The sequence below is a fragment of the Schistocerca nitens genome, chromosome 5 (genome assembly GCF_023898315.1).
Source record: "Schistocerca nitens isolate TAMUIC-IGC-003100 chromosome 5, iqSchNite1.1, whole genome shotgun sequence".
Lineage (NCBI taxonomy): Eukaryota > Metazoa > Arthropoda > Insecta > Orthoptera > Acrididae > Schistocerca > Schistocerca nitens.
This window is the reverse complement of record NC_064618.1, coordinates 455,338,909-455,366,391: the sequence shown is the minus strand read 5'-3', so window position 1 is coordinate 455,366,391 and position 27,483 is coordinate 455,338,909. Positions and strand designations below refer to the sequence as shown.

The 27,483-nt window shown below is 37.5% G+C and overlaps 1 protein-coding gene across 1 annotated transcript in view; it reads right to left on the bottom strand.

The window, feature by feature from the left end:
* The window catches only part of LOC126259436 (importin-4-like), a 151,154-nt gene that overhangs the window by 54,176 nt on the left and 69,495 nt on the right, over window positions 1-27,483 (bottom strand). The window contains exons 6-10 of the mRNA XM_049956251.1: window positions 27,163-27,357; window positions 26,783-27,001; window positions 12,935-13,196; window positions 9,250-9,363; window positions 3,584-3,819 (exon numbers count right to left, since the gene is read on the bottom strand). Of these exons, the coding sequence (XP_049812208.1) occupies window positions 3,584-3,819; window positions 9,250-9,363; window positions 12,935-13,196; window positions 26,783-27,001; window positions 27,163-27,357 (1,026 nt within the window). The remainder of the gene's footprint in view (window positions 1-3,583; window positions 3,820-9,249; window positions 9,364-12,934; window positions 13,197-26,782; window positions 27,002-27,162; window positions 27,358-27,483) is intronic.

Here is a 27,483-nt window from a genome sequence, read left to right as displayed (position 1 = left end):
TCTTCAGATGATTTCGGGAGGATCCGGGAAGTTACATCATTACTGGTAGTAGCATAATGCTGGGTGCTGGTTCTATGGCAGAAAGATGGGTCACACTTAAATGTATTGCCATGACTATAGCTTATCTGTCGATATGGATGTAAATTTAGTTTTTACTTACTGCGACAGTATAGGCGGCTTTTTTCGTATCTGTCTGCCTCCATTTTGATGTCCAGAACACTTTCATACGAACTATATTAGTTTACACTTTGACAGTTACACTTTACCAGCATCCAGCATGCGTTTTACAACTGTTGCTTGTAACAAAGATCTTGACACTGGTGTCAATGTAATATACTACCACAGAATAAGACATGTACCATATCTCTAAATGTTAAAGCCCTCCATTGCTAACATAAATCAGTACTTTATACATATTAATTCTAGCTGGAACAAACAGAAGCTGCCTTTACCAATATCCCAGATCACTCTAATGTTAGAATAGATATAAGTCAATAGTTAAAGAATTTTTGTTCATGATTTTTTAAATATTAAATGTACAGCCATACAAACAGCTTTAATCCATTACAATCACTATAACTCTTATACATATACCTTTAGCTAAAATAAACAGAATCTGCTCTTGATAATACTCCAGATCACATTAACGTAACAACAGAAATAAGCCAACAGCTCATCTGAAGATTTGCTATTAATTTAAATATACAGGTCCTAGTCATACAGACAGCTGCACCTCACTGCAGATACAATAACTCTGTATTATTGAGTCCTTGGGATTCATGTTAATGCCAAACATGATAATTACTACAAAAAACTGCCTGTAACATACAAGTAGAAATAACATATCAGATCACCTGAAATTTGTTCTTGTAGTAATTTATTATCATCATTTTATCTTGTGCTCTCATGTTATAGCCATTCTGATTAAAATACTTGCCCTTATATAGACTTTAACACATGTAAAGAACAACAAATTACATCTCTGTACAAAGTAGGCTTATGCCATATCTCTCTGTCAAGATCTTTGTTACAAGCAACAGTTTTAAAGCACATGCTGGATGCTGGTAAAGTGTCACTGTCAAAGTGTAAACTAATATAGTTCGTGTGAAAGTGTTCTGGACATCAAAATTGAGGCAGACAGATACGAAAAAAGGCGCCTATACTGTCGCAGTAAGTAAAAACTAAATTTACATCCATATCGACAGATAAGCTATAGTCATGGCGATACATTAAAGTGTGACCCCATCTTTCTCCCGGATTATGCTACTACCAGTAATTATGTAACTTCCCGGATCCTCCCGAAATCATCTGAAGATGAACCTGAAAGGGTTCGAAAACTAGTTAATGTAATAAAGCATTATTATTTAAAAAAAGTGACTGGTTGCAGTTGTGTATAACTTATTTACATTCAATATACAGTCACGGTTCTAAAATATCTGTAATGGATAAGCATAATATTTATAAGCAGAAAAGGACTGTTCTACATCAACTGAGGTAACTGGGCAGTATTTGAATTTGCGAGCCACGTCGGCACTTATTGTTTCTGGTAAAAGTTCACCCGTCGTATTAAGAAAACTATTGATTTGGCACGAGAGTTCAAAGCCTGGGTTACTGTTTAAAATGTTTTCAAACATTTCTTTATGTTTCCTTGGGAATACCTCCAGCAATGAGGAGTACACTAGAATAACTTTATTCACTAACTGAACAGACTCTTTCAAAGCTAAACCTTGAGTCTCGAGCTTTTTAATACTTGCTGTGATTAGCACTGATTTCTTCCATATACCTGCAATGTCTTTTTTAATACCAGAATCAAAAGCTTCCTTGCACTGGCAAACTGCCAAAGCTTCTGCACTATCGAAGTCATTTACTACCCCTCTAATGGCCTCAAAACGTTCATTGTAGAACAACACAGCTTCAACCCACATACCCTGAGTTACCAGGGATTTGGGAGGTAAAGGCACATTTGGTAGTTTTTCTTTGTAGGTCTTACCATGAGCAGGAGCCTTTAGAAACACTTTCTTTATGGATTAAATCAGTTTATTTACATTCACAAACATGGAATGCACTTTTCCAGCAAAGCAATGTACCCCATGAGCTAGCACGTCACATGAATCAAATTGGGATAACATATTCTGAGGGCTTTTCCTGCTTTGATCACATAAGGAGGAAGCATCTGAAATAAACACAAACACCCTTTCATGTGGAGAAGATTAAGGAAATATTTTTCTAATAGCCTTATTCACAAATCTGTCAATCTTCGAATGATTTACTTGAACAAGTTCTTCACAGGCCACTAAATAGGAAGGAGGCTCTTCTTTTAAACTACCAACAAATTTGCAATGTAACAGCCCCAAGTGTATGTAGTTTCATCAACTAAAATCCAGATAATGCTGTCCTCGAGTTCATTGCGTATTTCTTCCTGAACATTTAAGTAAAATGTCAGCATTTAATTTTTACGCAATGTTGATTCATCTGGTATATTTTGATTTAAGCAATATTTGCGAAGGAAGCCTTCGAGGATAGGGTTTGTAAGTTTGTGAAGAGGAATATTGCTTGCAATGGATGCTTCACATAGACCAAAATTCAACCGACTTTTTTGGTTACCTTTGGACAAATTCCTGCTACTGCAACTTGCTGTTGTCAGAAGTTGTTGTCATGGTCCTTTCTTCTGCATTTCCTCAGGCTCATCTATTTGAAACTTTTGTTTGCATGAAACTTTTTCTCGCAAACTCGACAATATAAAACAATTCCCTCATATGTAAATGTTCCAGGATGGTCGGCAATCCAAGAAACGACATTTCTTTTTTCGTACAGCATGGCGCAGAACACTAGACACATTACACGTCATAAACACAATGAACTGTATACAACTAAATAGAAAGCTAAACTGAAACAATGGACATGCAACCAAAAGATTGCATAGTTTAATTTGATTGTTGCCGATGTGTACAGTATGACAGTGGGGAGGATTAACTGATGGGCACTGACTGACTGCTGTTCCTGTTCCTCTTCTATAATGATTTTGCTAGACAGTGGCTTCTCAATTAGCAACTGCACACAATTCTAGGTAGCAATCAATCTGCAAGACATCAAAACTAGATCGAGCTCGAGATGGTCCGTCTCAATTTTTAAAATATTGTAAACACACAGCAAAAATATACATCAGTAGTTTTCAGTTAAAATACGCAATAATGGGTGAAAAGGAGCAAAATATGCAAATGAATATGCAAAGGCATAAAATCCGGTCTCTACTCATGACTATGCACTTTTACTGAACATTATGTGCCAAATTTAGTTCCATTTAACATAGTATTAAACACTAAGATGACTACAAATTAAAGCTACATGCATTTGATTTTGTGATTTTTATTTACAACATTTGATACTGAAGTTAAGAACTATAAACAAACCCATAAAGTTTGTAAGTGAATACAGAGATTAACAACTCAACAATGCATTTCATTTCATTAACTGCAAAGTTTAGAAGTTTGTACTAGCATACGTCCCCTGCAGGAAGTGCCTCATCAGCTAGTATCTCAAAGTTAAAATCGAAACTAAGGTAAAAAAAAGAACATTTTCTTACCACAAGTCCATCAGTACTCTTTATGGATTCCATCATAATCTCTACAATAGTAGGCAACACAGAATGCATTTCTTCTTTCATAATTGATGCAAGAGAGGCAAACAGACCAAATGCTGCTTTTCTTAAATCAGGTTCATCTTTATGTTGAACAAATTTCAAACCTAGTTGTATGCTTTCTTCTGCTAGTGGCAAAAAGTTTTCTGCTCCCACAGCTCGTGCCATAGTACCTAACGTATCTACAGGAAAAAACACTGTACAATAAAATCTGGAAACACAAATCCCTGTACCTGTGCACATAAAAATCTAAAATCACAAATTTACAAGTTATGCTACAGGAAAACTATGTTGGGACAGGTTCCAACCTGTTGACAGAATTTAGCACAGAATGAAGGAGCCTACAAGGGTAGCCTGGAAAGTTTCACACCTATGATATTTTTCTTCAACTATTTTTATTTTTCAACATAATCTCCTTGTAAGTCTATACAACTCTCCCAGCAATGCTCCATTTCTTTAATCAGTCCAAATAATAATAGTGTCTTTCTCTGCAAAATAGCATTTTTACAACAGTGATGGCCTCTTCAGTTAAAAATTTCTGCCCTCCAAGCTCAACTTTTAGCCGAGCGAACAAAAAAAAAAAACTTCACAATGAGCAATCTTTGCACCAGGCATGCCGTCAGCTTTAATGTTCGTCACCCATGCTGGTATGGCCACATTAAAACAAACTGCCCAAAATAATGGCACTGAGTTGCAGTAAAGTGTGTCAAATATTTGTTAATTTGCATAGGTTTATAGCTTTTCAGAAACAAAAATCTAATGACAGCTCGATTCTCTATTTTGTCCATTTTCACAAGAACGATCACTGACTCACTAAAACCACTATCTAACAACCATGCATCCAAAATGGTTGAAATTTTTGACAAGTGCCTTATTAGGTACATTCAAATTCCTCAAGTTTTGTTGAGAAGGCCTACTAAACTTCATGCTGAGGTCGGAAACTTCTCAAACTACCCTCGGATATGAAATAAAACCTCATATGGTAGTTTTTTAATGTTCTGTGGCAGCATGATGGAGAGGATTCAAAACAGTGAAAGAATTTGCCTAAAGTAACAACAATATACACTAATTTGATTACGTAATGCTAAAAAATCTAAATACATAATGCCGAAGTGTTCCTCTCTTTACCTTGTGAAATGAAGTAGTGAGGAAACCGAATAATTTGAAAGCTCTCTTATTTCCATAACTATTTAGCAATACAATACAGTAAATGATAATTTAATATTAAACGTAGTGTAACTACAATAATAATCACTATAATATCAAAAAGAAGTTAGTGCGACAGCTAACATTAGGCCTGCCACAATTGTAGTCACTAGCATTACTACCTTCAGCTATTAAGTTGTGGTGTTCAAAAATATTTCTCTATATTTGAGCTGTATGTTCTTGAACTGACAATATTTGACACTGCGTTACATTCAGGATCTGAAAAAGGTATGTCTTGATCCTCAAACTGACTGCAACGACAGTGGCCAAGTAGAATTCACTATTGTTCAATTTATCATCTGATTTTATTTTTACTCGGACATACATTACTTTTCCTTCTAATAAACTCATCTGCAGAAATGTATGTTGACAAATTATTGAAAGACTGAAGTCGAAACAATGGCTCTGGACTAGAAGATATTCCCTTATAATTACTGAGATCCTTGGGAAAGTGGACCACAACAATTTACTCCATCCGGTGTGCAAGGAATCAGACAGGTGACATACCCTCAGGCTTCAGGCAGGTTGTAATTCCTATTCTAAAGAAGGTAGGTATGTCAGCTGTGAAAATGCAACTGCAGTCTCAGGCAACTGAGGCCACACAGCAAGCAGCACACTAGTGCATGTTGGGAGTGGCGACTGGTTGGGGGTAAGGAGAAGGCTGGGGCGGGGAGGGACAGGGATAGCAGGGTAGCAGTGTTGGACAGAGATGTACTATTGGGAGCACACATGGATTAGGTGGAAAGAGGGTGGGTACCTATGTGCAGTCAGGATGTTAGATGGAAGGTGCAGAGAGGTGGGGAGGGAGATTGCTGAGGAGGAGAGAAGTAAGAGGACTGGGTGTAATGGAATACTGAAATAGGCAAAATCAGTATTTATATTGTATGCCACCAACACTTTTGTTAACTATACACATTTGTACTCCCACTCAAAGGGCATCTGAAAAGGCGTTCTACACACTTCCAGCAAGAACTGTCCTAGTTACTCTTATTACACTCACCTCACAACTAGTGTGGAAATTTCGTAACTGCAATGTTTAACAAAACTTGCACAGAAAATATGCAATAACAGTCCACAGACAAGTGTAATATATCGTCACCATCATTGATGAAGGTTCAATTTTACACGATCCCTTTAACACCTTCATGCACCACTGTGCCGGGGTGTTTGTATTATTGTCCTAATGTAGGCATAGAGGCCAAAATTGCCATCCACAAAGAAACTATAAAAAACGGGTGCCTAGATTTGGTTTGTACATTATTGGCATTATGATCTTTGTGGAAAGAGTGGTTGTGATTAGGTGCCTATAAATTTTCAATGTAGTCAATCAACTGTACCACTGCAGACTTTCAGTTACTTTGAGCCAAATGGGCAACATCTCACTTGTGCCAAAAACACAACAGAAAACAATGCAATGATCATTATTTCTGAGGGAGTGTTACCTCTCCTCCTCAGATTTGTAACCTCCCTTTCTCTATTCTCACACACTCATTTCCACTGTTGCTAGAATATCAAGGTTGTTTAGCTGCTACCCATGCAACAGCAGGGCTGACCAATGAAAATGATTAAGAAAATCTCACAGCAGTTGAGGATGTGAGGCAAACATACTCTGGCAGTAAGAACTTTCTTAAAAGGAAATCTCACTACTCCAGTCAGTAGCCCTTACAATGCCTATAAAAATGTTTTCTTAATAGCTTTCTCTGATTATGTACTTTCAGCTTTATTGTGGGCTTAAAGTAAAATGTGAAATGATCAGAAAGTCATCCCAAACATTCACAATGTATCAGCTATTGAATGTGTGAACTACACAAGACACTGTAGCTATTCAACTGTTTGATGTCATTTACCACGCATAATGCAAACTTTGACTAAAATGATATGTCTGTTACAGCACATAACTAAATCTTTATATAGTTATTTTATTTTACAAATCTTATTGTGTAAATTTTATTGCTTTATTTCCCACATATATAAAACACTGCAGAAAGAAAGGAATTTTTTGACAATCACCGTAAGATTCTTGCATATACTAACACACAAATTAAAACACAGCTCATCACGTAAAATGTCACCAAAACACAATACCACATTGCTGAACTTTTCATTTTGCCCCACAATTGCACAAATGCATGCAGCCATTGCAGACATTTGTTGATTTGTTAAGTACAAGATTATTATGAATTACTGAAGTGATTTCATAAATTCACTGTAGCTACATTGATAAGATTTGGTATGTAAGACACCCGCAACTAAGAGGCTTGTTAATTTAGTGAGATCCGCTTCAGGTGTACTAATTATTTATTCAAACCATGACTGGTTTTGCAACTTATAAGTTCATCTTCACGTGTATGAAATTACAGTATTTGATAACAAACAACACGCATTTGGGCCAGTCAGTGTAATAGTTACAAATCACTGCGTGCTGACAGGCACTTTATGCCGCCAGGCATTCATGGTTGGCGTTCATATTTTGCAGGTGCCTGATGGCTGACGGTTTCCACCAATATGTAGCGATGTGGAGCTGTTACACTGACCGGCCCGACCACACATTGTGTGTTACCAAATACAATAATGTGATACACCTGAAGAGGGAAATCTCTAAACTGGCCATGTTTTGAACATATAATTAGTACAACTGAAGTGGATCTCTCCAAATTAATTTACATTGACACATAGCAAAACTCTAAACTCATCCAGAGAAACAAGATGTTTTGTATTGTTGTAGCCGCACATCAGATTTCTGCCACCAACAGGAGTGAGCAATTATGCAGCACAGCGACAGGTGCCAAGAAAGTATATGTTGTGGTTGAAATTCAATCTTATCAGACTGCTGTAACAGGGCACCAACACTGCAGAACGAAATTCAACAAAGATCCACTAACTGCCAACTCCATTTGGCAATGGTACCTGCAGTTTAGTGCTTCAGGATGCTTCTGTATGGTGAAATGAACAGGCTGGTTTGCTGTGAATGAGGAAATGATTATGAGATTATATGCGGGTGAGTTTTGCACATTGCCCACAGGAGTCAACGAACAGAGCAAGTAGAGAGCTTAACATACCACAATCAACCATTTGGAAACTCTTAAGGAAACAACTTAAGCTGAAGCCTTACCACTTGCACCTGCTACAACCCGACCCCAAATGACCAAGTCAGATATTTGAATTTTCGGCAAAGTTTAAACAGTTTATGGATGAGGAGGGTTTTGTGGGCAACTTATCTTTAGTGACAAAGCAACAATTTTTATGAATGGCAAATGAACGGGCACAATTTGCCCATGTTGGGGTAGAATCCCCACGCAATCATGGAACAAATTGGGGACTCATCAAAAGTTAACTGTGCAATATCTTGTTTTAAAGTTTATAGACCCTTTTTCATTTGCGAGAAGACAGTTACAAGACATGTGCATCTGGACATGCTGGAACATTGGCTCATGCTACAGCTGGATACTGACAGTGTGGATTTCATAAACCAACAGTATGTTGCTCCATCCAACTTTCATCTCAATGATAATGAATTCTTAAACAGGTAATCAAGGAAAGTTTGGTTGGGTAGTGTTGGGGTTTATGATAATCAATTCATGTCATGGCCTCCACATTCTCCAAAGCTAACCCCACGTGATCTTTTTTAAGTGGGGTTCCGTGAAAGATACGGTGTTTACCACCTCCTCTACCGACAAATCTACCAGAACTGTAAATTTGTGTCAGCAGTGCTTTTGAACATACTATAGGGACACGCTGTGTCAAACGTGGGACGAACTTTATCAACAACTTGATATCTGCACGATCAGTAGGCAGGCACATATTGATCAATTTTAATTTGTCAAAAAACTGAGGTTTTTCTATGCATGTGCAAGGGCCTGTGACAAGGTTAAATAATATAGCTACAGCAAATCTGAGATTCCTTCAGTCATTTTTAATAACCTCGTACATGTACCCATTTGACAGCAGTTAACAGAAATGGACCATCTGTCTCAAGACAACCTTTCATTGAGAAATATATCTTTGCTCACTTTAAAGTAGCGTATGGAAGTAGATATCTGTTTGAGAATGACAGCTGCCAGCCATCAGCAGTGTCATTTCTCTACAGGTCTTAATGCATTTCGATGCAGTCCTCTGAGGCTGCCGCCTTCATATAGGTAACAGCACCGTCCACAAACAGCCTCATGAAGCTTCTAACAAGTTATGATATTTCATTCTTTTGCAGTCACTCAGAATTTTTAACCTTTTTTGACTGGCACAGCACTTGCAGTATTTTCATTTAATTACTTTAAAGTTAATCATACCCATGGTAACAGCTGATGCACTACATCACATACATCAACTGGCCAAAATCCAAGAAAGTTAGTTATGTGGTATTGTTTCTTCTACGATGAAAAGTAATTATTTCTGCTATGAAGATTACATACCCAATGCCTGAACCTGGCATGAAATTTCTTCCTTTATTTCATCAGTCAAATAAAGTCTTAAGCATTCTGTTATTTTGGGAAAATATGGGATCATTCCCTCCTTGGCAGCATTTGCTAGTAAACAAATAAAACAAAAAAAAATATATAGATATACGTTGCAAAAATAAATTATGAAAACACAAAAACAGTCACTAATTCTACAGTGAGCGATTTGTGTGTGGATTACTTTTTTCACAGAAATGTGGGAACCAAGAGAAATGCAGACCTAGAGTAAGTATCAATGTATCCATACACACAATTTTTTTCCTGTAATCCCCCACTGGACATAAATGCTTAAGCTGTTGGCGCACAGGACAACGTAGCTAACACTGATATGGTTCTCCGAGTTTTGTGAAGTCATTTCCCACTATTTCATATTAAGGAGCTATTCCATCAAGTGGAACAAAATAAGTTCTGCAATATTTCAGAGACGTGTCAGTGGAACCAGCAGAAAGCAAGAATGCCATCTACATCACAAGCAGAAAACTTGAGGTCTGCAGACGGCAAGACACCATATTGCACTCTTCTTTTTCAGTGGAAGCCCATATTAGGTGGGTTTTATACTATACCTTACAGCCCATGAATGTATGTTATTTCTGCACCAGCACATTTAATGTCTCTAGAATGAACTGGTATTGGTATGATTTGCTGTAAGAATACTACAGGAAACATAATACCGAAGGTTAAAGAATATTCGAGTTAGAACTCGCGTTATCAGAGTAAGCCACTTTAAGGCAAGGGCTTATCAAATCACTAAAAACATGTTGCTCTTATTAGGATTTGTTACAATTAAATGTAAATTAATACCATGTCACTGAGTAAAGACTACAGAAGACTAAGCTAAAATCCGAAGTCTCTAATTATGCAGCTATACCATAGCGTAATGTGAGAGGTACCATGTTATAGTGCAGAGATTTGTTTGGAATAAGGTTGAAGTCCTGTTTTATCTAATTTTTTTTCCCTTCACCTTTTCCTAAAGGCTGTGTGACTTTCTAACAAAATAGACAACTTCTGTTTTGCTTAATGTATGCAAATGAAAGTTTCACAAATTTCATATTTCCACAATGTTCATTTGCACCCGATTTTGCGCCAACCTATTTATAATTTTCCCGCAATTTATGCATTGTGAAAAAATGACATTGGCATAATATTGGCTGGCCAACAGTGTTAAATATTACGTGGTTAAGTTTCTTGACACCAGGGCACTTAACTCAGAAGATCTGAACAGGTAAACATGTATAAGTTGGAATAATGTGTGTTGTATTTCCTGCCGCTGCCAAGCTCTACTTGGCATTGTGGCTCATGGGAATGAAGATATCATGACCAATGACAACCATTTCCAAACTGTGTCTACTGCACAAATGAATTTTATTGATTATTGTGATCATCTTGACACCTTTGTCAAACCATATTTAGCACGTTTCAGTGTCTAGCCACTTATAGCACTAGTTGACACCATCATTCACTTTGTGTTTTTAGTTCAAACACAGTGCCGGTTACGTACTCTTTCATGCTGAGAAAACCATGTTTCAAGAATTTAATCATGTTGTCAAGTGCAATATTTATGTGTGAGTTTTTGTGATGTCACAAACAATGTGAGTGAGAGTTCACGTTTGTATGGTTTTGTACATAACTGAGGAGGCACAGTACATGACAACCTGCAAAAAAGATGACTACAGTGCAAGAGAGCCAGACTAACACATTAAAATGCCACACAAAATACTTGTGTACATACTTGACAATGACATAAAAATCCTCTAAATGCGTCGTGCTAAGATGGAAAAAAATACGTAACTAGTAAGTATTTCATTATTTAATGAATGCAGGTTTTTAAAAACATTGACTATGACATATGAAATCAAGTCAAACATTCCTACTTCCCAAACAGTTATCAGTTTCATTTGCATAAGCGATTTTTATTAGATAATAAACCTCTACTAAATAATAAACAAGTCCCTGACAAGATTTTTGGTGCCTGTTCACAAAGCATGCATAAAGTGCGAAAATGCAATGGGGTATCCTATACACAACTTTTACAGCTTGAAACATTATTTTACACCATATTTTTCAAGTCCCTTACAAAGTGTAAAAGGGGGGTTTCAGTATATAAAAAATTAATATAGCGACCAGTTGCATACGAAAAATTTAATTTCTTTACTGGTTCAAGGCACTTAAAGCCCTCAGCCATAACCAAATAATGTTAATGGCTAGTAAGAACTTTTAGTCCTTCACAGTCCGAACTACGGAATTTTGCTGTATGCATCTTACTGCTGACATTCGCAATAATGCAATAGGCATAACTTTCTGAAGAAGTTACCCAAGTGCCCAAAACCAGTAAGGAAATTACATTTCTTTTATGCAACTGGTCACTTATTTTGTTATATGCAACAGCAGTTGTTGAGGATGGACAAAATACTAAACAAATGTAAGTATTTGACAAGGGTAGACTCAGCATCATCATTACAAATTCCCATAACTTTGGGAGATATCTCTTCTAAACAAAATGCATCACGTCAGAACGATGACTAAGTAGAAACGTTTAAATTATTTATGCACATTCACTCTTATGGGTAGAGGTAAGGTGTACCAGCGCATTATGCTATTGCATCTGTCCAATACTTTTAACAGCTATTCAGCAAATTAAGTGATGACAGCTCTGAAGGTGGCTGCCCTAGCACACACACTACAAATACAGACTAATGGTACCCACTGATGTGACATTTAATCGCAAAAGGTAAGGAAAAGATAACTTCATAGTAACTCACATCACACAATAATCCAATTTATTACATCACTTTAACAATAATATTTTTTCTTCATTTGATTAAATCTGTTTTTAAAACATGTTAAACACACTTACAGCTTAAGGTGTCATTAGTATACTGTGTAATTATTGATCATGTAAAAAATTAAGTATTTAATTGATGAAGTGTGACATCTTTATGTTGTCATTAGATGAGTATGACATGTCAAAGTCTTGGACTCATTTTCTAGCAAGTTACAATTCTACCACTATTGCTGAAAAAAATTAACATACATCAAAGACACAATGTACAATAGTTAACGGTAGGAAAATTAAATTGCAAAATATGTGAGTGCAGAATCTGTAGCTAATTCTGGATACTATCAGACTGCAAGATTACTTAATGCAAATGAAGTCATTTGCTGTCTAACAAAATTGGAAGACCTCCTTAATGATATAAATCTCTTACGCCACACAAAGCCTACATATTATATTAGTATAGGAACATGAAATTAAGCACATGCTGTTGTAAGCGTGAGATACTAGTACTCTAGAAAGGAACTGCAATCTTATCATTGAGGTCATGCATTATGAGAGGGCCTTGTCTTACGAATGTAACATGCCTTAATCTTTGTAAAAGTGATAAGAGTCATGCTGACAAAGTCTACCAGCAGTTGTGAATCAGCTTATTTCAAATGTGGTTTTCTGTTTAAGTATTACAAAATGTAGGACTGGAGAAAGCAATGTTCAGATGTTACCAAGGATGAAGTTCCTATCCATATACTACGAAGTAAATTACTAGCTCTTGGCTTTGTGTAAACATTGCAACAGCAACAAACATAATCAACACTCATTTCTATACTTCATAAATTGCTAATGAGTAAAACTATCTGTTGACAATACCTGCTGCACTGAAAGCACTTAGCACTAGCTCATGTGCATGAGGTAGGTTTGTATTTGCCATTGTTGCAAACAATCTTTCCATTAGTGTGGGAAGGTAAGGTAGTATTTCTTGCTCCAAATTTTCACAAAACATTTCTAATGCATAGAAAGTCCTATCTAGGCCTGGTGGTTCTTTCCCACTTTGCTGCAACTGCACACACAATTGGCCTAAGTGCTCAAACAAAACAGGCAGCAAGTCTGATGCATATTGGCTTATATCAGGCTGAAATAAAAACACATACATATTAGTAATTCCTGAATATTTAATACAATTGGATAGCTAAATTATCTAATGATCAGTGGTAGCAGGAGAGAAAACAAACAGTTATGATAATGTGCAAGCTTTTGCAGCCAGTGGCTCCTTATTCTGGCAGAGAAGTTATAGGGATAGAGAGAGTGATGAAGGAGAAGTACTAACATGGTTCAGTAAATGGGAAGTATTATAGAAAAGTCACCCACAATCCTGTGTCCATGGAGTCCTACCAGAAGGGATGAGAAGAAAAAACTTCTCTCAGACATGGATGTCAGATCAAACACCTTTCAGCAGGCTAATTTCCAAACTATTTCTCCTTCCAACCCCATCTGGTAAGACTCTCTCGACCTGGGGCTCTGAGCAAGATTCCATAATGCTGTGGTGTGCTCATGTTATGGTTACCCCTGAGGCTAAAAGAATAGCTGTATTAAGTAATGGAATTTGTATAGGATTAAAAGGTGGAATTCCTGTTGGGGTCATAGTATTCCTAATTCACACCATTTTCTTAACCTTACTAGTGTTTTTTCTCTGTCCTCTTCCTTTCTCTTTAACCGTTCTGCCACGAGAAAGGGTCACTGGCTCAGAGCTTGGCATTATAACTTTAACCTGTGTTTTCTGTTGCTGCCACTTGGTGAGTAGAGTTTTTGTATATACAATTACATTACACACACATACTGGGATATTTAAGTATGTTTTTGATGACATTGCTAGAATCCAGAATAGCAACTAAGGCAGGTGTGGCACAAAATAGCAACTAAGGCAGGTGTGGCACACATTCTACACAGATGGGAGGGGGGGTGGTTGTGCTGCTAATTTGCATCCACCAGTTCACCCAATCTGATAGCTGGTGCACCAGCACACACTTCATTCCACAGTTAACTGCATTCAATTATCATGATTTATTTCCTTTAATAACTGTCTGTTTAGCGTTTTATCTTGTGAACGATATCAATCTCTTTTGTTATCAAATGAAGTTTTGCATTGTTTACATTAAGCAACCACAGTGATCCAATACGTCTGAAGCATTTCCAACCTTTAAAAATGTATGATCTTAAAGGTATCAGAAACAGACCATTTAATGGGTTACTAACAACTGATTTCCTTTCATTGTGCAATCTGATACAAGATCATAATTTCTGTCTCTGATTGAAATACGACTTACAAAGACAACTGCATTATTACAAGGACAAATATGACTACTTAAGCTTTTAATATTTTTAATGTACCTGCAGATAGTCAAAGTATTATGTACCAGTAATTAATGTTTCCATACTTCACTGTAAGAAATCCATCCATCATCTTTGCTGGCTGATGTAGAGGACTCACATTTAGCAAGATTTGTAAAGCAAGGTTCTCTGTGTCCTTGCCAGTTTCTGTCAATCTTCAGCCCATAAATTTTCTACATGTCTTACACAAGCTGCCCATGCAGACACTGAGATGCCATTTATTGCCTTGTGTGTAAGTCCCATAACATCTGCAATTTTAAATGTATTGTCCTTTTCCACAATATATGCTTACACTCAAGTCCGTACCAGCTGGATTAGGTTGTAGCAAGAACGGTATGGCGGTTACTTAACAGTAGTGTCCATGCTGCTTTGCAGTTCCATCTGTCTCAGACACACTATGCAGGCTTTAGGCATTGACAAAAACCTACAATTCTGTTCCAATACATCTCAAATTATGAGAGATTCCATTACAGGACAAGCAATCAATAATGTCTGTCTTTTTGGTATTTGTCACACACACACACACACACACACACACACAGAGACTGTGTGTGTGTGTGTGTGTGTGTGTGTGTGTGTGTGTGTGTGTGAAGCTAAATTCGCACACTCACGCTCAGCAGTGCGACTACTTATGTGCCAGCAATAAAAAAAAATGTGTCAAAAAATGTCTGTCAGGAAATTTCTTACAACAAGTACATCTGCCAGAAAAAGGATATTAAAGAGTGGCAGTCTGGCAATACTGTAACCAAATGTATGACTATTACCTCTGTCAGCACGTATTAGTCATGCTGTACAGTTGATGCAGTGGATAGAGTTTTGGGTTAGCATACAGGAGATCAATAGTTCAATCATGGGTTGAGGCATATATTTTTCATTTGGTAAATGTAGTCCTTTGGAATGGTATCTGGCATCTTAATCGTCAACAGCAATTACAACAGGTCCTCTAGAAAACATTTGCACTTACCATCGTGAAAATGGAAGACTGGTCAGCTTTGAAAGAAGCCCTTTCCACGTCGTGTGAAACCTAGTTTCTTTGTACCCTCCTCCAATGGCCCCATAGATTATTACCAACTATTATTCTTGCCTCGTTCGGGTCCATTACATTTCATTAGGATCTTACGCTACCAGTAGGACTAGCAATGTGCTTTGCGAATTATGTCCAAACTCTGTTACTATTTGTATGTGTTATCACCATGGTCCCACTAACTATGCCTTTCAACACTGAGTCTGGTAACCACATGTTTAGTAAATATCTCAATTATTATTATTATTATTATTATTATTATTATTATTATTATTATTATTATTTCTCTATCCTGCCTCAGACGTTAGGTCTGTTAAAAATGGAAAGTGACGCGGACCTTGATCGCGCGTGACTTCCTTTTAACTGTATGTTATATGTTACATTGCATTTAGGAACTTTCGGGTAATTGAACATGTATCAATAATTACAGATTTCTGTAGTTGTATATATAAGTTTGGATGTATCTGTATTGCGTTGATGTACTGGTGGATATTGTGTGGTATGACTCCTGTAGTTGATAGTATAATTGGTATGTCAACTTTATCCTGATGCCACATGTCCTTGACTTCCTCAGCCAGTTGGATGTATTTTTCAATTTTTTCACCTGTTTTCTTCTGTATATTTGTTGTATTGGGTATGGATATTTTGATTAGTTGTGTTAATTTCTTCTTTTTATTGGTGAGTATGATGTCAGGTTTGTTATGTGGTGTTTTATCTGTTGTAATGGTTCTGTTGCAGTATAATTTGTATTCATCATTCTCCAGTACATTTTGTGGTGCATACGTGTATGTGGGAACGTGTTGTTTTATAAGTTTATGTTGTAAGGCAAGCTGTTGATGTATTATTTTTGCTACATTATCATGTCTTCTGGGGTATTCTGTATTTGCTAGTATTGTTATGTGATCTACTGTCTCTATTTGTTGTTTGCAAAGTCTGCATTTATCTGTTGTGGTATTGGGATCTTTAAAAATATGCTTGCTGTAATATCTGGAGTTTATTGTTTGATCCTGTATTGCAATCATGAATCCTTCCGTCTCACTGTATATATTGCCATTTCTTAGCCATGTGTTGGATGCGTCTTTATTGATGTGTGGTTGTGTTAGATGATACGGGTGCTTGCCATTTAGTGTTTTCTTTTTCCAATTAACTTTCTTCGTATCTATTGATGTTATGTGATCTAAAGGGTTGTAGAAGTGGTTATGAAATTGCAGTGGTGTAGCCGATGTTTTTATATGAGTGATTGCTTTGTGTATTTTTCTAGTTTCTGGGCGTTCTAGATAAAATTTTCTTAAATTGTCTACCTGTCCATAATGTAGGTTTTTTATGTCGATAAATCCCCTTCCTCCTTCCTTTCTGCTTAATGTGAATCTTTCTGTTGCTGAATGTATGTGATGTATTCTATATTTGTGGCATTGTGATCGTGTAAATGTATTGAGTGCTTCTAGGTCTGTGTTACTCCATTTCACTACTCCAAATGAGTAGATCAATATTGGTATAGCAAAGTATTTATAGCTTTTGTCTTGTTTCTTGCTGTCAATTCTGTTTTCAGTATTTTTGTTAGTCTTTGTCTATATTTTTCTTTTAGTTCTTCTTTAATATTTGTATTATCTATTCCTATTTTTTGTCTGTATCCTAGATATTTATAGGTATCTGTTTTTTCCATCGCTTCTACGCAGTCACTGTGGTTATCCAATATGTAATCATCTTGTTTAGTGTGTTTTCCCTTGACTATGCCATTTTTCTTACATTTGTCTGTTCCAAAAGCCATATTTATATCATTGCTGAATACTTCTGTTATCTTTAGTAATTGGTTGAGTTGCTGATTTGTTGCTGCCAGTAGTTTTAGATCATCCATGTACAGCAAATGTGTGATTTTGTGTGGGTGTGTTCCAGTAATATTGTATCCATAATTTATGTAAAAACAAAGATGATGTGACTTACCGAACGAAAGCGCTGGCAGGTCGATAGACACACAAACATAATTTGTATTATTTAGCATGTTGGATAGTGGGTTCAGAGCAAGGCAGAACCAGAAAGGACTTAATGAGTCTCCTTGGTATATTCCACGCTTAATCTGTATTGGCTGTGATGTGATATTTGAATTTGTTTGGATATTAAGTGTGGTTTTCCAATTTTTCATTACTATGTTTAGGAACTGTATTAATTTAGGATCTACTTGGTATATTTCCGATATCTGTAGTAATCATGAGTGGGGTACACTATCAAAAGCTTTTTGGTAATCAATGTATGCGTAGTGCAGCGATCTTTGTTTAGTTTTAGCTTGATATGTCACCTCTGTATCTATTATCAGTTGCTCTTTACATCCTCGTGCTCCTTTGCAGCAGCCTTTTTGTTCTTCATTTATAATTTTGTTCTGTGTTGTATGTGTCATTAATTTCTGTGTAATGACTGAAGTTAATGTTTTGTATATTGTTGGTAGGCATGTCATGGGGCAATATTTTGCTGGGTTTGCTGTGTCTGCTTGATCTTTAGGTTTCAGATAAGTTAATCCTTGTGTAAGTGTATCAGGGACTGTGTATGGGTCTGCAATGTAATTGTTAAATAATTTAGTTAGATGTGAATGTGTTGAGGTGAACTACTTTAGCCAGAAATTTGCTATTTTATCATTTCCAGGGGCTTTCCAATTGTGCATAGAATTAATTGCTCGGGTGACTTCATGTTGCAAAATTATCACTTCAGGCATTTATGGCAGCATCTTGTATGTGTGTGTTTCTGCTTGTATCCACCGTGCATGTCTTATGTTGTACCGGGTTAGACCATATGTTGCTCCAGAAGTGTTCCATGTCTGTTATGTTTGGTGGATTGTCTATTCTAATGTGTGAGTTATCTATGTCTGGTAAAATTGCTTTTGGTTTGTGTTGAATGTTTGATTTTGTTTCCTTCTATTTTCACTTTTTTGGTATCTTCTAAGTCGTTTGGCCAATGCTTGTAATTTTTGCTTCTTTTCATCTAATTGCTCCATCGCTTCTTGTTGTGAGATTTTACTTAACCTTTTTCATTTTTTTTCTGACATTTCATTTCTTACAAATTGTGTTAGCTGTCCGATGTCTTATCTCAGTTTTTCTATTCTGATATGTATCCTGTGTTACCACGCTGGTTTTGTGGGTTTCTTCTGTGTGTTGGTTGGTTCTGATCTCTGTCTAGTGTGTATATTTAGTGTAGTGAGGGCTCCTATATAAACCAGTAGTTTTAACTCTTCCGTAGTTGTATTTTCATTTATTTTGTTGTGTATGATTGTGTTGATAGTTGTTATTGTTGTTTCGACTTGTGGGTTATTTGGTGGTCTATGAAAGAATGGTCTAATGTCTGTATTTGTGTCTTTGTATTCTATATACGTCGGCTGAAATTTTTCTTCTATATCTAACATGTGTGCCACTTCGTGTTCTATTTGTGCTTGTTCTGGTGGCTGTCTTAAGATTTCGTTTTCCTCTGATTGTTTAATTGATGCGTGTTTTCTTTGTTTGTTTGCTTTGGGATGTTTGAGTCCATTACTGTATTTTCTTCTTCTTATGATTGCTCATTATTTTGTTCTAGTATTTGTTGTACTTGTTGTTTGATGTTTTCGAATTCTGACTGGGGTATCCTGTTATTTTTGATTGTTACACGGATCTGATCAGCTAGTCGTCGTCCTGTTAAAAATTTGAATTCTGGGTATCTGTTAATAAATGATGTGTATACTTGTGATCTGTATCCAGTTGTGTTGGTTCCTAAGTTTGTTGCTTGGTAATAACAGAACATGAGGTGTCGGTTGACTTCATCTGACCATCTCATCCTCTGTCTTTGTTTTCCTTCTAGAGTGGTTGGAGGAAGCATATCCTGCAAAACACCTCTATTTGGATTTAAATCATTTTCCGTGTGGCTAGCAGTGTCGTTACCATTGTGGACAGGCATAGGGTTCAAGCGTCATCCCCGACCATGACAGCGCTTGTCTGAGGCTTCATTAGTTCTGTTCTGAACCAACTAATCACACTAAAAGGGGGGTTAGCCCTATTAGTTGTTTGTTCTTTTCGTCGCCTTTTACGACTGGCAGAACATACCAGAGGCCTATTCTTTTCCCAGGCCTCCACGGGTTTTATTATTATTATTAATTATGTAGATGGGATTGTGGAAACATCACATCTATTACTATTAGGGAAACAATGTAATTTGAAACCAAACATTTCACAATTAGCAGTGTTGGGATGAATCATGCAGAACAATATTTGTCATGCAGAACAATATTTGTCAGAGGGGTAATGCGCATTAGGTGCAACAGCGAGCAGGACTGACAGTAAGTTTACACTGTATGCTCTGTCCACCAGACGGACTAGTTGCAAGCGGAGTAACACACCCATGACAGACTCCAATGTACATGCGTACACGTATTGAATTGTCTCATTGTATACCTCTAAACCAGTGACATATGGCATACACAAATGAATATGTGGATATTCTTCTGGTCCTAGGTGCATCTGAAAACCGTGCTGGTGTTGCTCCACGTGAATATAATGCTAGATATCCTCATTGATGCCATCCAGATAAAAATGTTTCGTCATCCGGAGCTGCGCCTTGGAGTTAGGTTCTCTCCTTCCATTATCGCATGACAGAGGTCGTCCACGGACTTGCCGTACTCCAGCTACTGAGGAAACTATTCTGGAGGTCATACTCCAAGACCTTAGAAAAGTATATGTAGCATAGCAAGGCAGCTGTGTGTCTCGCAATGCACGGTCTTTAATGTGCTGCATGAGCATGGGCTGCACCCCCCCTATCATTATGCTCTCATGGAACACCTGTATCCTGCAGATCACTATCAGTGGATGCAATTCTGTGAATGGTTCCAACAACAAGCCAACGATGGCTTCGTGAACACCGTAATATGGTCAGATGACGCAGCATTCACTCATGACAGTGCCTTCAATATGCACAATGACCACCATTAGTGCGAGGTTAACTTGCACATCACCCACGACCGTGGATATCATGTTCGCTTTGGTATCAACGTCTGGGTCGAAATATTGGGTGACAGGTGTTTGGGCCCTTACATGATGCCTGACTGCATGAAGGTATCACGCATTCCTCTCAAAATATCTGGTTCATGCGCTGTTAGATGTTCCACTACATGTTCAGGAGAGTATGTAGTTCCAACAAGATTGTGCACCTCCACACTCTAGAATTAATGTGCGACAGTATTTGGGCAGAACATTTCCAGGGAAGTGGTTCGGACATAGAGGTCCAGTTGTTGGCCACCGCTTTCACTTGGTCTAAATCCCCTGAATTTCTTCCTGTGGGGACATCTGAAGGAGCACGTGTACTCTACTCCACCAATGAATGTGGAAGAATTGGTAGGGCGTGTTCATGCTGCTCTTGTTACTTTGCTGCAAAGGGTCCAGAGCTATATGATCCGGCAGGTTGTGCAATGTTTGGATGTGCAGGAAGGTCACTTTGAGCATCTGTTGTTCTGAGAACATATTCTGTTGTGAAGATCATGAAGTCATTAATATGGACATTATTATTGTCACTGGTTGCTAATGTGCAACATCTAAGCCCTCATATTACATGTACTATAAATAAAAAGTAGATAATGAATATTGTAATGTGTTATCTTTAGCAGCTTTAAACTGATATTGTTTTCGTAGTTGTTCTGTCCTATGAAAGGTCATTTGTTTCAACTGTATTTCTTATTTGTCTAAACATTTTATTATGTTCAGCATTACACAATGTTTTAAATTTAGGATACATGTGACCTAAGAAGCAATGTATATTACAGTATGAAATGTCAGAATGAAATTAGCAAATAAAAAATGCACCCCAACCCAGGATTGAACCCTTGACGGCCTGCATGCTAATCCAAAGAACTATCCACTGCACCAACCGCACAACACAGCGAATATGTGCTGACAGAGGCCTTTACCATACTTGTTATGGTGTGATTGCCACTCTAACGTCCTTTTTCTGCTGCATTTTGGGAGGATAAAGCTGTGGAGCAGACCTTGCTCTTTTGCTGTCTGAGGGATATGAAGCATCCTCTGATCTACCCATCGTTGAGACGACTCCTGTCACTGTACAAATGGAAATCAATAGGGGTGGAGACTTTTCTTTCAGCTAATTTTTCTTTTCAATCTGGCTGCATGTTCTTGGTTTATGGTAGGTGTAACAGGTAGCTTTGAGAAATTTAAGGCAGGTGGAGCGATAGCTGTGGCTTTATTTTGTCATGAAGTCAACTGGATGAATACAACCAATATTTTTCAGTAAATGACATATGGTCAACCATTTTGTATTCTTTTCATTTTTAAATACTAGTCAAACCAGGAAATTTGGAAGATAGTGTTCTGGACAATTCACACAAGTGCTATTGTTTGCAAAGACGGCCTTTGTGAAGCAAATGTCTGCAGTACAACAAGATGATGTGTGTCCGTAACTTAAGCAACAGTAACAGAAACATCTCACGGGCGGTGGGACATAATACTTCATGCCACACCTATACACCGAAACTAACTTCTCCTGGAAGGATATTTCATTCACAAGAGTAAGACTACAAGTTTATATGCCAACTAGTTCTGTAGATGAAGAGACTGATGAAATGTATGATGTGAGAAAAGAAATTATTCAGATAGTGAAGAGAGATGACAATTTAATAGTCATGGGTGACTAGAATTCGATAGTCAGAAAAGGAAGAGAAGTAGTAGGTGAATATGGAATGGGGGTAAGGAATGAAAGAAGAAGCTGCCTGGTAGAATTTTGCACAGAGTATAACTTAATCATAGCAAACACTTGGTTCAAGACTCATGAAAGAAGGTTGTATACATGGAAGAGCCTTGAGATACTGGATAGTTTCAGATAGCTTACATAATGTTAAGACAGATTTAGAAACCAGGTTTTAAATTGTAAGACTTTTCCATGTGCAGATGTGGACTCTGTCCACAATCTGTTGGTCATGAACTGTAGAGTAAAACTGAAGAAACTGCAAAGAGGTGGGAATTTAAGGAGATGGGACCTGGATAAACTGAAAGAACCAGAGGCTGTAGAGTTACAGACAGGGTATTATGGAATGACTGGCGAGATCAAGGGAAAGAAATACAGTACAAGAATGGGTAGCTTTGAGAGATGGAATAATGAATGCAGCAGAGGATCAAGTAGGTAAAAAAACAAGAGCTACTAGAAATTCTTTCATAACAGAAGAGAGATTGAATTTAATTGATGAAAGGAGAAAATATAAAAATACAGCGAATGAAGCAGGCAAAAAGGAATACAAATGTCTCAAAAATAAGATCGACATGAAGTGCAAAACGGCTAAGCAGGGATGACTAGAGCACAAATTTAAGGATGTAGAGGCTTATCTCACTAGGGGTAAGGTAGATACTGCCTACAGGAAAATTGAAGAGACCTTTGGAGAAAAGAGAACCACTTGCATGAATATAAAAAGCTCAGATGGAAACCCTGTTCTAAGCAAAGAAGGGAAAGCAGAAAGGTGGTAGGAATATACAGAGGGTCTATACAAGGGCGATGTACCTGAGGACAACGTTGTGGAAAAGGAAGAGGATGTAGATGAAGATGAAATGGGAGATATGATACTGCGTGAAGAGTTTGACAGAGCACTGAAAGACCCGAGTCTAAACAAGGCCCCGGGAGTAGACAACATTCCATTAGAACTACTGACGGCCTTGGGAGAGCCAGTCCTAACAAAACTCTACCATCTGGTGAGCAAGATGTATGAGATAGGCGAAATACCCTCAGACTTCAAGAAGAATATAATAATTACAATCCCAAAGAAGGCAGGTGTTGACAGATGTGAAAATTACCAAACTATCAGTTTAATAAGCCACGGCTGCAAAATATCAAGACAAATTCTTTACAGACAAATGGAAAAACTGGTAGAAACCAACCTCAGGGAAGATCAGTTTGGATTCTGTAGAAATTTTTGAACACTTGAGGCAATACTGACCCTATGACTTGTCTTAGAATATAGATTATGGAAAGGAAAACCTACGTTACTAGCATTGTAGACTTGGAGGAAGATTTGACAATGTTGACAGGAATACTCCTTCATATTATGAAGGTGGCAGCCGCAAGATACAGGGAGAAAAAGGTTATTTACAATTTGTATAGAAACCAGATGGCAGTTATACGAGTCAAAGGCCATGAAAGCGAAGGAGTGAGACAAGGTTGTAGCCTATCCCCGATGTTGTTCAATCTGTACATTGAGCAAGCAGTAAAGGAAACAGAAGAAAAATTCGGAGTAGGAATTAAAATCCATGGAGAAGAAATAAAAACTTTGAGGTTTGCCGACAACATTGTAATTCAGTGAGAGACAGCAAAAGACCTGGAAGACCAGTTGAATGGAATGGACAGTGTCTTGAAAGGAGGATATAAGATGAACTGAACAAAAGCTAAACAAGGATAATGGAATGTAGTTGAATTAAGTCGGGTGATGCTGAGGGAATTAGATTAGGAAATGAGACACTTAAAGTAAGTAAGGAGTTTTGCTATTTGGGGAGCAAAATAACTGATGATGGTCGAAGTAGAGAGGATATAAAATATAGACCAGCAATGGCAAGGAAAGCTTTTCTGAAGAGAAATTTGTTAACATCAAGAATAGATTTAAGTGTCGGGACGTCATTTCTGAAAGTATTTGTATGGAGTGTGGCCATGAATGGAAGTGAAACGTGGACGATAAATAGTTTGGACAAGAGGAGAATAGAAGCTTTCGAAATGTGGTGCTACAGAAGAATGCTGAAGATTAGATGGGTAGATCACGTAACTAATGATAAGGTACTGAATAGAATTGGGGAGAAGACAAATTTGTGGCACAACTTGACCAGAAGAAGGGAACGGTTGGTAGGACATGTTCTGAGGTATCAAGAGATCACCAATTTAGTATTGGAGGGCAGCGTGGAGGGTAAAAATCATAAGGGACACCAAGAGACGAATACACTAAGCAAATTCAGAAGGATGTAGGTTGCAGTAAGTACTGAGAGATGAAGCTTGCACAGGATAGAGTAGAATGGAGAGCTGCAGCAAACCAGTCTCTGGACTGAAGACCACAACAACAAAACTAAGATGAATGCACCTTTATGTTTGGTTATGTTTCAGATATTTTGGTAAGTGACAGACAAAACTTACAGCTCATAATCCTAGATTGGTTCATAGCTATTCTTGTGTCTGGAGTGTCTCTGAAAGATAACTCCCTGTACCATATTCACAGTTTTATGTCCATTAATAATTACTGATCTGTCACTCACTCTTTCTGTAAGTCTGAAGTGCTTACAATTGTGCAGCAGAGGCAAGTATAATCAATAGTTACCCCTAGTTCACATTTTTTACAATGCATCTGCTCCAAATTTATCTTCCATTTGTTCCACAACAATTAATGACTTCCTCACCTTGAAAGTATCTTTTCTGCTACACACAAAACAGAGAACAAATTATTTTGTTGCTGTCTTCTTGTTTGTCCCTCTTCCTATAGGGGTAGTCATGCCAGCAAATGCAGCTGGATTGTAACTACCTGCATTGAAATACCTACACCTATCTTTTGAGACAGCCAAATTAGTACAGCCACTATGTTGGTTTAGTTTAATTATTAATGTATGCGAAACATCCATCACTATACCACCAATTCCAATCTAGGACTTTTCCCATGGGTGCCATCAAACCCCAGCCAAGGTCATTTGGCACAACAGTAGCTTGGAGTCCTGCTGCTACAGGATTATGGGCATCTACTCCTTGGCATGTGTGGGTAGTTAGCAGCTCAGGGATCAGAAGTGTGATCCACCTGTTATGCATGAGATCTACGAAGAGGACCTGTGACAACTTCACCACATCAGGTTTGCTACCATTTTTACTTTTGAACAGACATTTGAGTTTATATAGTAACTGTCGACAGATGATTTTTCACACAGTAGGCAAGTGAACACTAACATTTCCTTCCCCAACTTATTCACATTACAGGAAAATATTGAAAATGGGAATCAAATTCAAAAGGCAGCCCAAAAATGACTTCAGCAGAGAAGTTTTCATGAAACAATGGATGACGATCTGAACAAATTAAAGCAGAACCAAGAAAAATAGTTGTGTCAACATCAAACTATGATACTAAGTGGTGGACAGCACAGAGATGGGAGACTGCAGTATAAGAAAGGAACTAACTGCTGCAGCAGTCTGAAGGACCATGCTTGCTGATGCCCTTCCCACAACACACACACACACACACACACACACACACACACACACACACACACACACACACAAAGAGTAACTGGCCAGTGTGAGAAACTGTGCAATGTGAGCTGAAGCTCCAGCTGGATCCAAATACGTACACAATGTTATGGTGGATATTTTCCATGAGCATCTACGTCTCTCAAAAAGTACAGTGCATACTGATGGAGTTACACAAGAAGGAAACCTAAGTTTTTTTCATATTTGTCACCACAGCCACACTTTTTAAAAGACAATTTCACTTCCTACTTTTGTCATATTACCATCACAGTCATTTATTTTCACACTATCAGCTGGTTTCAGTGATGTGTTATTTTCATGCAGATACTAGTACTACGCACTGGCCCCCAAAATTTTTACGCACGAAGTAGTCACTGAAAATGTGTGTTCTTAATATTACAACCATCTTCAGAAACTATAAGTAGATTTGTTGAAAAACAGGCAACCAGTTGCACAAAACCAAGGTTTGTACAACTGGTTGTTGATTTTTCAACAAATTTGTTTTCACTGGCCATCACAAAAGTACTGTACGGCTTCATACGTGACTGCTGCAACTATTGAACATTTCATTTCATCTCTGGTGAAACACACTTCATCCTAGGAAAGTGCATATGAAGGAAAATAATCAACCACGTTGCATTCATTAGCATAATGTTACACAAGCATTGAAGACATTAGTTAAAGCTTGCACTTTCTGTGAATGGTGTGGGTGTATCTGCTGTTCCCATTTTACTTCCCACACTGCACAGGGTGTGAATTTCAAAGGCAAAGGCTCAGATGCTCGCTGAAGAATAAATGACACACAATGTCATTCCGGTGGGGGTGATAAAACTGTACAGTTCAAATTAGTACAAACACTTCATGTAGAAGACTGACCATGTTGGTCAAGGTTCACTGACCTTACCAAGTTAGCTACTACATATATAATAAATCCTTTGAATAACTGCACTATGATCATAGGTTCCCATATTCCACTGATAGACGCAGCAAACCATTATACTCTTTCTTCATAGTTCTCAACTTCTTTACAAACCAGAGCTCACTTCAAATTTTTGCATGTGCCCTTCTCCATTCTTATTGAAACAAACCCATACCTGAAGATGTTCGGAGAATTGTCCCAATGCATATAGTGCAGCATTTCTGACGACAGGTGTTTCATCCGTTATACCCTTGCAAATGAACTGCAGGAACACTTTCAAGTATTTATTTCTTATATATTCAGCACAGCCTTCAGCAACAACAGCCAGAGCAAGATAGGATGCTTTTTTTGCAAATATGTTTTCTCCTTCAAGACCCGGCTGAACAAATTCCATCTAAAAAAGAATAAAACAATAACTAAATGTTAATGTTATTTGCAAGTCTGGCTTGCTGCCAATAAGAAAATATAAAATTATGCAGATTACATTGGAGTTCATCTACTAACACGTACAATTAAAGTATTCAATTATAAGCTGGGATCTGATGACATACATACCAAAGGAGTGAACAGTTTTTCTGGTGGTAAATGGAGAGCCAACACATCTAAAGTTTGTGTAGCACAAGTAACTGGCGTATTTGATTCACCATCAATAATGAAGCAATCATCCACTTCATCTACATCAGGTGGAAGACACATCAACCGGAAAAGTGTATTCACTATAGATGGTATCAGTTTATATTTTATTATAGCCTGTAATAAAAGAGTAATGCTGTTTCAAAAGCTTACAGTTAATGAACATTTTCAGCTGCACAATCCATATGCTCACAAAACATGACCCTGACATATCATCATGATATGATGTTTGTTTCCATCTAA